The 11,338-nt window shown below is 41.1% G+C and overlaps 1 protein-coding gene across 1 annotated transcript; it reads left to right on the top strand.

The window, feature by feature from the left end:
• Window positions 1-6,328: 6,328 nt before the first annotated feature.
• LOC120928627 (olfactory receptor class A-like protein 1) lies at window positions 6,329-7,734 on the top strand. Its single transcript, XM_040339657.1, has one exon. The coding sequence runs from the start codon at window positions 6,383-6,385 to the stop codon at window positions 7,454-7,456; it is 1,074 nt and encodes a 357-aa protein (XP_040195591.1). The 5' UTR covers window positions 6,329-6,382; the 3' UTR covers window positions 7,457-7,734.
• Window positions 7,735-11,338: the final 3,604 nt, after the last annotated feature.

Below are 11,338 nucleotides of genomic sequence, written 5' to 3'. Positions count from 1 at the left end.
ATAGTTGGACAATGTTTTGATTAGGGTTGTCCCGATACCGATACTAGTATCGGTATCGGGACCGATACTGAGCATTTGCGCGAGTACTTGTACTTGCGCAAATGCTTCCGATGCTTTACGATACTTTTTTTCTCATCCTCTGAGAGGGGGCGGAGAGCCGGCGGAGAGCGGGCGGAGAGTGGTCGGAGAGGAGACTGAGAGGGGGCGGAGAGGAGGCGGAGAGCAGAGCAGTCCTCGGGTATGTAAAACATGCCACTGGAGGAGAGGAGAGCTGCTGCCACTACCGCCGCCACCGTATAGTTGATCAGCGCTGGGGAACATAACAGCTTTCATTTGAATAGCTGTGTGTTCCCCGCCAGGATTGGAAGGGTGATCTGTCTATCAAAGTGCCCGGACAAGGGGGAGGGGCTATATATGACGACATGTGGCGGGGAAAACACAGCTATTTAAATGAAAGTGTTCCCCGAGCGCTGATCAACTAGACTGCGGGAGGGGCTTTTTCTTTGCCACTGGAGACCTACACAAAGCTGAATTTGGGGACATGGCTGCATTTGGGGACACGGCTGCATTGGGAGACACGGCTGCATTGGGAGACACGGCTGCATTTGGGGACACAGCAGCATTTGGGGACACATGCCTGCATTTGGGGACACAAGGCTGCATTTGGGGACACAAGGCTGCATTTGGGGACACAAGGCTGAATTTGGGGACACAGGGCTGCATTTGGGGACACGGCTGCATTTGGGGACATGGCTGCATTTGGGGATACATGGCTGCATTTGGGGACAAGGCTGCATTTGGGGACAAGGCTGCATTTGGGGAGACGGCTGCATTTGGGGATACATGGCTGCATTTGGGGACACATGACTGCATTTGGGGACACATGGACACATCGGTAATCGGTATCGGCGAGTACATTTAAAAATGTATCAGGACTTTTACTCGGTCCTAAAAAAGTGGTATCGGGACATCCCTAGTTTTGATGATGGATTTGCATTGTGGGGCATTTTCAATTTTTTTTTTATTAAAGCACTTGTGTGTGATTTATTTATTAACTGTCAACTTTTTTTGTGAATGAGTACCCTTTACTCATTCACAAGTGTGCAGTATCTGAGGGGCCCCATATTTCTAAAGGTGCTTTCAGATCCTGATTAACCTCCCGCCCACAGATGACACCCACAACCACTGGGCCAGGGTTGTGGGGAGGAGGACCTTGTACTCATCATCATGGGGACAAGGGGCTTTGACAAAAGGGTCCTACCAGGCCACGTACTCTCATCATGTATGTCAAGAGCATGTGGCATGGCATGGTTTAGGGGGTGGGCTGCATGGCTGTCATCCTTCTTTCTCGTCCATGCAAGCTGCATATTCAGATGAGCGTGTGTCATGCATTTTGGCAGGGCAATGCCAAACACATAGGGAAGAGAACCCCACACATGTTCTACTACAGCAAAAGTGACATTTTAGCAAGAAAAAAAAAACATTTGACCCTAAAAAATGTTCTTTTTTTCTGAAGATACAGTAGAAGACATTGGACATTGGTCCCCCAAAATACATACCAGTTCCTTAAGAGCTTGGTATGCATTTTGGGAGGTTGCATGCTGTTTTCTGCATTTACAGGCAATTTACCCACTTGCTGTCCACCTCACTCACTATATCCCAGTCCAGCTATAAGTTGCTGGTCTTACAAAATATCCCATAGGTTGTAGACGCTATAACTTTTGCAGAAACCAATATATACTCATTGGGATTTTTTACCCATATTTTATCAAAAATATGTAGCAGATACATATTGGCCTAAATTTATGAAGAAATTCATTTTTTTCAGGTTTTCTACTGGATATTTTTTTTAGCAGAAAGTAAAAAAAAATATATATTTTTTTCATAGAGCGAAAAATTAAAAATGCAGATGTGATCAAATACCACTAAAAGAAATCTCTATTTGAGGGGAAAAAAGGACATACATTTAATTTTGGTACATCGTTGCACAAACGCGCAATTGTCAGTTAAAATAACGCAGTGCCGTATTTGCCAAAAATGGCCTGGTCAGGAAGGGGGGTAAATCTTCAGGATGTCAAGTGGTTAAATAACATTGCTTTATTTGTATTTGCCACTTCTGCAGTGGTACAGGGTGTTTATAAAAGCACCAAAATGTGTTTTAAAAAATATGACAGTTAAAAAACTGAAAAATGCGTGTATATAATGCCAAAAATGTACAATTAAAAAGGGCCAAAATATACATTTAAGGAATGTGCCAAGGTGTGCGTGAAGAAAAAAAAGCTGAGAGTTAAAAAAAACTACCAGTGGTCAGTGCTTATTATTTTCATGTAATTACATGCTCTTTTTAACTTTGGTTTCACTTTTTACCTCTTCACGCAGGTGCCTTCTGGCCCTTTAAGAAGATTATAATGCAGAGTGGTGGGGCGGGTCGGGCGGGACTTAAGAGCACGTGACCACCATGATTGGCTGTCACAGAGGTCATGTGATCAGAAAACTCACGATCGCAAACAACGGGATCTTTCGGTTAGGTGCCGGTAACTGTGTCGGGAGTGCACACCGCGCACGCTATCGGCACAGCTGTATGGACAGCAATTCATGAAAATTCACAAGATCTCAGTCAGCCCTCCCTCTTATACACAGATATCAGCTATTCTCAGAGGAAGAACTTTTCCTCTGTTCTCCCTCTGAGAACAAATGTTCTCTACTTCATAAACAGGGTGTCAAAGGAGATTATGTTTTCTCTGAGAACTGCTAAAAAACTGAAATGCGATAAATTATCTCTGTTTAATAAACCTATCACTCCTTTCACATTGGAAGAGCACCTGCAAACCGACCTGAAACAGCGGCTGCTGTTTCTCCAGGCTTTCACACTGGAGTGGTGCGCTAGCAGGACTGCTCCAAAAGTCCTGCTAGCCTCATCTTTGGAGCGGAGAAGGAGCGATGTGTTTACCGCTCCTCCACTGCTCCTTCCCATTGAAAGCAATGGGAAACCGCGGCTATACTTCCGGCAATGCTCCTCTGCAGAGGCGCATTTTGGGCGGTAGTAACCCTTTTTCAGCCGCTAGTGGGGGTAAAACCACACCACTAGCGACCAAATACTGCAACAATTCCGACAGTAAAGCGCCGCTAAAAATAGCAGTGCTTTACCACCACCGTACCTCCCGTGCCAGCGTGAAAGGGGCCTAAGACCAGTCCCTGCTACTCTCTATCATTAGGGTGAATGGTCTTATATCCACCTTAGTCCTGTAGTTTTCTGCAGGTGGTTTGAGGTGGGTGGATCTGTTAGGTCCCTCCAAAATCCCTGCCTCTACAGAGGCTACTTGCAGCACAATGATGATGTCACCATTCTTTTTTTTTTATATTTTTTATTAGGTTTTGCAGAAAACATATATAGTCATATACATAGGTGAGATGTATAGTGAGATATAACCATAAGAAAATCACCATTCACGTAGATATGACAAAACATGTTGTGAACCTCAATCGACAGTTATAACAGTGTTAATCATTAAACATGTTATTTGTTGGGTCAGATTGCTGTCTACCATCCCAATATGGGATCACTCTGTATCCGGGGGAGGGAGGCAGCACCTTGAATCTAATACACTATAGTGGGGGGAGGTAGGCAGTAAGGGAGAGAACACAAAGGTAGTATACATCAGTTAAGTCATGTCCCCATTCTTTTGATGATAATATAATTAGGTTTGGAAAGGCATTTGGTGCACACAAAATTGATTTATATTCTGTTGTGGCTATTGAGGAATATATTTACACGTTTTTGTGCCTGAAGTTTAGCTTCTGCCTCCTTTGTTATTTTTTATTGCCTTCAAGCCCAGTAAATTCAGTATTGTTCTGTTATCTAGAAAAAGTTTTGTGTGTTACCGGTGCCAAGATGATATCAATATTCTTATTAAGTCTTGCTGCAATAAAAATGCAGCCTCAAAGGTTGGGTTTAGATTTGTGTATTTGTGAAGTAAATTGCGCTAACTTATATATAAACATTTTACCACAACTGATCCTGTGAACTAGTTACTCAAAAAAAACAAAAAATATATACATGTGTCTATAGTTATTAAATAATGTGCAAACAATCAACAAATAGTGTGCAATAACTACTTGCCGACCAGCCGCCACAGTTATACGGCGGCAGGTTGGCTCCCCTGCGCGAGAGCCCGTAGCTATACGTCGGCCTCTCGAAGCGGCCACCAGACTCCCATGCGCGTGCCCGGCGGGCGCGATCGCCGCCGGGCACCCAGGATTGCTCTTTACAGAGCGAGGACCGGGAGCTGTGTGTGTAAACACAAAGCTCCCGGTCCTGTCAGGGGAGAAATGCCTGACCTTCTGTTCATACAATGTATGAACAGCGATCAGTCATTTCCCCTAGTGAGGCCACCCCCCTATTGGGGTAGGGGTCCAGAGGGGGAACACAGATGTGTGTGTGTGTATGGGGGGGGGAGTGGTGGGATCAGAGGGGAACAGAGGTGCTAGGGGGGGGGTACAGAAATAAACAGAGGTGCGAGAGGAAGGGGTACAGACATAAACAGCGGTGTGGGGGGGGGGGTACAGAGATAAACAGAGGTACGGGGAGGGTACAGCGGTACGGGGAGGGTACAGACATAAACAGAGGTGCGGGGAGGGTACAGAGGTGCGGGGAGGGTACAGAGGTACAGGTAGGGTACAGAGGTACAGGGAGGGTACAGAGGTGCGGGGAGGGTACAGAGGTGTGGGGAGGGTACAGAGGTATGAGGAGGGTACAGAGGTGCGGGGAGGATACATAGGTACGGGGAGGGTACAGAGGTGCGGGGAGGGTACAGAGGTGCAGGGAGGGTACAGAGGTACAGGGAGGGTACAGAGGTATGAGGAGGGTACAGAGGTGCGGGGAGGGTACAGAGGTATGAGGAGGGTACAGAGGTGCGGGGAGGGTACAGAGGTCACATCAGTCCCTGCCCGCAAGGAACTTACAATCTAAATCCCCTAACTCGCATTCATACATACACATGGTAAGGGAAACAATTTAGACCGGAGCCAACTGGATTGATTGATGCAAGTATGGAGTGAATAGTGCGTGAGTGTGCTAATGTACAGAGAGGAAGAGGTGGAGCTCTAACAGGAAAAGGTGGAGCCTAAAGTGGAAGGGGTGTAGTTTACATATGATAGGGCATGTCTTAAACAGGAAGGGGTGGGTCATATTTAAATTAGGGGGTGCATGAGTTTAGTCAGGCCTAGGGCAGCACAAAACCTAAATACACCTCTGAGTGGTTATCCATATGAACCAAAGGCAGATTTCTGGGTCCATCTGAACGAGATTACAGCCACAGCATTGGGAGTGATTGCTGATAAACCTGAGAGAAGGAGTGGTTATCCATATGAACCAAAGTCAGATTTCTGGGTCCATCTGGTGAGTGGCCATTTTATCCTGTGACGGTGTAGGCACTATTTGCGGTGAAGGTGGAATCATAGCTGGACATCACTGCAAGAAATAATCTATTACGGACTTTCCTAGCACATATACATATATTTTTTAGATTGTTTTCATATATAATACATTTTTTCTTGCTTTCTTGGGGCACATTCAATCTGTGGATTGTAACAGTAGCATATTTAAAATCTTTTTGGATTTATTTCACATTTTTTGAGGGATTGAGAGATTCATATTTTATAGTTTTGCACAGGGCACTGTATTGGTATTTATTGCACACTATTTGTTGATTGTTTGCACATTAATTAATAACTATAGACACATGTATATACTTTTTTTTTTTTTTTTTGAGTAACTAGTTCACAGTATCAGTTGTGGTAAAATGTTTATATACATTGTTCTGTTATCTGCTGCTCCACTGAGCACACTCAAGCCTGTGTCACCATCTTTCTTTTTGACATTATTGGGAGTCAGCTGTCTCTGACTGGTTCTTGCAACCTTGCTACTGATACCTCCAGGAACTGTGATGTGGATATTTCAGGAGGTTAAATATTGTCTAGACAATATTTATGGCAGGGTTTGGGGTATAGCATAAATAAAGAAAAAAGACACAGGAAGAGGAGGAATGGGGCTGCTTTGTGCACAAGCATTGCACAGGGCAGGTAAGTATGACATGTTTGTTATTTAAATTCATCTTCTCAATAGACTCAAATGCATTTCTATGTAGTAGTGACAATTTTCTGAAATGCATTCTGAAAAAAGTGTTTGCTGAAATTTTGATGAAAGGTTAGCTTGCATTTTCCCTACTGTCTAGTTACATCCCAATGATAACAAAGGGTTGTGAAAAATAGCAAATATACAACACTAATTAGTTCTTATTTAGTTGTAATGTGTCTTTCTCCTCATTTTTTTTTATGTAAACATCTAAAATATCTAACTTTATCTTTGCAGATACATATATCCATGGACCCCCAGCAAATACTGAAAGCTACTGCATTTATGCTTTTAATGATAATAGGTATCCCAGGAAATTTGTTTATTTTAGTTCAATTTACTTACATTAGACTAAAGGAGAGGAAATTATTATCAAATAATAAAATATTGACAGTGCTCTCCTTTAATAATTTTCTGATTATCATAGCACGTGTTATTCCACAGACATTGGATGCTATTGCAGTTGAGAACTTGCTTGATGATACAGAGTGCAAACTTGTCCTATACACTTATAGAGTTAATAGGGCAATGTCTATAGGTGTTACCAGTTTACTAAGCTGCCACCAATGTATTCTTATTGCTCCAATGACAGGAATGTGGGTGTACCTTAAACAAAAAGTGTTAAAAAATCCAACTATTATAATTTTGTTCTTTTGGATTATGAATCTCTCAACTTACCCTGTCTTTGTCATGAATGCCCATGCCAGGAAAAACATATCCGCAGCTTATGCCCTTCATGTGATATATTGTGATGCTGAATTCCTAAACCAGATATCTTATATTGCCAATGGAGTTTTTTACACTGTTCGGGATTTGATTTTTGTGACACTAATGATTGGGGCAAGCAGCTACATTGTATTGACTTTGTTTAACCATGAAAAAAGTATGAGAAAAATGAAGAGTTTGAACAATCCCCAAAGGAGATCAGCTATAGATAAAGCTTCAAGAACTGTCTTTTTATTGGTAGCCCTTTATGTCTTGCTTTTCGGATTAGATAACTCTTTGTGGATCTATACATTAACCGTACCTAAAGTGGAGACTGAAATCAATGACATTCGTATATTTGTAGCTTGTTGCTATGCAGCTCTAAGTCCCATACTTGTAATAACAACAAACCCCAAACTGCAAATTAGCTTCTTATACCTGTATAAACGGAGACCCTTCCAAAATATGTTATCAAGTGATGTAAATGTGTATTGTATAACAACACAACAAAACAATGGTAATTTATGTTCAGCATTACAAACAGTATTTGACGATGGGAAATTCAGTGCAAATACATGCAGTAAAATAAATAATATTGCCAAAACTTCAGCCAGGTGAACCATTCTCTTAAAGGGCTAAGCTAATGTATGAGATTTTTTGCATAATGAACAGAGCAACCTCTATCCTTCTTGTATATCTTGTATACTCTACTGATTTCAAAGGTGTTTTGAAACATCAGCTGTAAAACATAAAATGTGGATGTTGGAGTGCAAATAAAATCTTTTCTCCATTTAAATGGTTCTGAAACTAGTCAGTTATCTATCTTGAGAAGAGGGCCATTTGACTTGAAATCACAAGTTCTCAATAAAGGGGAAAAAAAGGCAATCCAATCCAAAATGTTATATGTCAAATTATTAAATAAAATATTATTATACACCCTTAATAGTTAGTTCATGTTTAATAGTAAAAAAAAAGCAATATGTGAAAAGTCATATTCCTGAAAACATTTTTACCCCTCCTTTCTGTTGTGCATTTCAGTCCTCAATTCAAATATGCACTGCTAAAGCTGTTTTTCCAGGTGTTGACATGTGATCAGACACTGTAGTTTAGTGAAAAGTGGGGATGAGATTTATGTTTGAGACAACTCGAACATTGACTGCTCGCCCGTTCGGCAAAGAGCAAACAATTTGGGGTGTTTGCGGCAAATTCGAAAAGCTGTGGAACACCCTTTAAAAGTCTATGAAAGAAATCAAAAGTGTAAATTTAAAAGGTTAATATGCAAGTTATTGTCATAAAAAGTCCTTGTAAAAAATCAAAAAACATTCCAGTGTAATCCATTGTCCTGCGGTGATCCATTCTCCAGTGATGCTCCAGTCTCCACTCCACACGAACCCCCCATGACGCGTAAGAGGGGGCAAGGTCACGCGCCCACGTCATTGGGTAACCCCCGCTTGCCTGAAGGGCCTTATATGGAATTTGGAGGGACCCCCACGCTCTTTTTTTGGTCAGGGTTCCCCTTAATATTCATACCAGACCCAAAGGGCCTGATCTGTATTGCCGGGACCCGACAATTCATAAATAACCGTGAGTAGTTTTAAATTACTTTTTTTCCTTTAGAAATTGCATTTTGTGGACAGTTCTAAACTCGGGAAACATGCGCTACTTTATAGGCATACTATAGACACCCCCCAGGTACGAAATGTAAAGGAATATTTCTCTTTAATTGTTTCACTTTAAGCATTATTAAAATCACTGCTCAGTTTTTAAAAAAAATAATTGCATTGATACATGTCCTGTTGGGCAAGATCCAGGCCCCCAAACACTTTTTATGACAATAACTTGCATATTAACCTTTAAAATTTTGATTTTTAATGTTCGTGTCCCATAGACTTTAACAGTGTTTGCAAGTTCGAACAAATTTTTTGCCTGTTTGCATGTTCTGGTGCGAACCGAACCGAGGGGTGTTCGGCTCATCCCTAGTGACCAGGAAAAAACTTCATATAGGATCGTAGACAGTACTTAATCCATATAATACCCTTCAATAATATAATTAATGACAATAAATAACATTACACATACTTTAATGGGTTGAAATTGGCCACGGACCTTTATTATTTTAATACAATTTCATAATGCCGCGTACACACCATCACTTTATGTGATGAAAAAAAATGATGTTTTGTAAAACGTCACTTTAATTGACTGTGTGTGGGGGAAAACGTCGTTTTATGTCTTCTAAAAAACGACCAAAAAAAATTGAAGCATGCTTCAATTTTATGTGTCGTTTTTCAAAAGTGCACTTTTTACTTCACAGAAATTGACCGTGTGTAGCAAAAAACGTCGTTTTCTAAGACGTTTTTTCATCCACGCATGCCCAGAAGCTACTTATGAAGCAAGCTTCAATGGTAAAACGTGGTGGAACGTAACCTCACTTTGCAAGATCATTGTGAGAAAACGATGGTGTGTAGGCAACTTCGTCTTTGAAAATTGAAGTTTCAAAAACGTCATTTTTACTTCACAGAAAGTGTTGTTTTTTTCATCACATAAAGTGATGGTGTGTACGCGGCATAACACACACATTTGATGGTTTATTACCAAATATTGCACACCAAATGATTATATTATTTACACACATCTTAAATTCATATATGATAACTCAGCCATTACAGCTCGAGTTATAACTATTTTACCAAAAACTGGCCACTTTAATTTACAGAAAGGGATGGATGCCACACATCAAGGACCATGACAAGGGAGGGAGGGTGGGAAGCTTCTTCTTCTCCTGTTGAGCGCAGACTGAAAACTGTTGCGCAGATCTTTTAAATTTAAATACAGTAACTTCTATTAGCTGGTACCTTGACCGTTGTGACCATGTCACCTCCTGAACCAATTACATTGCAACATTTAAAAACGACCTGTTGCTATGGGCTTTAAACTACGTTTCACATTTTTTATTCTATAATACATAATGAGTGCACAGGTGGGGCAGATAAAGCACGTAAATGAAATTTTTCACTCCATACTCCACACTCCTCCTATACAAAAGAGCAGGCAATAAACTTTTCTTCTGCCTGGGACCTTAACCTCTTCAGACCCGGGCCATAGAAAAAAGATGAGGAGGTCGTCTTTTTACGGCCTCGGGTCCTCCGGCCACTAGGGGGCGCTCTTGCCCGGCGCATCACTGAAATGCAGATGGGCGTGCCTGGTGGCCGCAATGTCCGCCAGGTGCCCACAATTGGCAGTAACAGAGCAGAGAGAGAGGAGACTGATGCTGTGTCCCTTGTACATAGGGACACAGATCGGTCACCTCCCCCAGTCAGTCCCCTACCCCCACAGTTAGAATCACTAGTAGGGAACACATTTAACCCCTTCCTTGCCCCTAGTGTTAACCCCTTCCCTGCCAGTCACATTTATACAGTAATCAGTGCATATTTATAGCACTGTTTGCTGTATAAATGTAAATGGTACCAAAAATGTGTCAAAAGTGTCCAATGTGTCCGCCATATTATCGCAGTCCTGACAAAAGTCGCAGATCGCTGTCATTACTAGTAAGAAAATAAAATAAAAAAAATGTCAGAATTCTATCCCCTATTTTGTAGACGCTATAACTTTTGCGCAAACCAATCACTATACGCTTATTGCGATTTTTTTTCCTCCAAAATATGTAGAAGAATATGCATCGGCCTAAACTGAGAAAAATAAATGTTGTTTTTTTTTAAAAAAATGGGATATTTATTGTAGCAAAAAGTAAAAAATATTGTGTTTTTTTCAAAATTGTCGCTATTTTTTTGTTTATAGCGCAAAAAATAAAAACAGCAGAGGTGATCAAATACCACCAAATGAAAGCTCTATTTGTTTCGAAAAAAAGGACGTCAATTTTGTTTGGGAACCACGTCGCACGACGACGCAATTTTCATTTAAAGCGACGCAGTGCCGAAACCTGAAATTCCATCTGGGCAGGAAGGGGGTATATGTGCCCAGTAAGCAAGTGGTTAATCTGCTGTGATAGGGGGAGGAAGAGCTGGGACTTGCTTATGTAAAGTCTGTGTTTCATCAACTGTTTATCTGTCCTGGTTTAGCAGAGATCAGACTGAGTGGCGGTTTTATTGATGAGGCTTGTACAAGCAGCCGGTGACCTAAAGATACTCGATTTGAAGGAATAAAAAAGTAGCTTCTCGTCTCAATGGTTTGAGATTTTCTAGGGCCCCTTGGATACACTAGCAATTTTACGACGACAATGAACTAGACACGTGCAATTGGTTTTGTTCCAAATTCGATTTTTAACGAATTTCAACAAATGTGTTAATTTCGAAAAATCTGAATGAACGAAAACCCATTTACCAAATGTTTCCGAATATTCGTAAATTTGAATATTCGAAAATCCAGAAATTCGGAAATTCAGAAATTAGAAAATTCTAATTTTTGGAAATTTGAAAATCCGCCTTTTCGGAGATTCTAAAATTTGAAATTTTGGAAATGCGGAAATTCTAAATTTTAAAA

Source organism: Rana temporaria, chromosome 2 (assembly GCF_905171775.1).
Source record: "Rana temporaria chromosome 2, aRanTem1.1, whole genome shotgun sequence".
Classification (NCBI taxonomy): Eukaryota; Metazoa; Chordata; class Amphibia; order Anura; family Ranidae; genus Rana; species Rana temporaria.
Note: the sequence above shows the minus strand (reverse complement) of the source record. Positions and strands in the feature narration are given on the sequence as shown.

What these genes read in the sequence shown, in the direction of transcription:
- LOC120928627 (XM_040339657.1), top strand. Translation starts at nt 6,383, where the DNA reads ATGGACCCCCAGCAAATACTGAAAGCTACTGCATTTATGCTTTTAATG.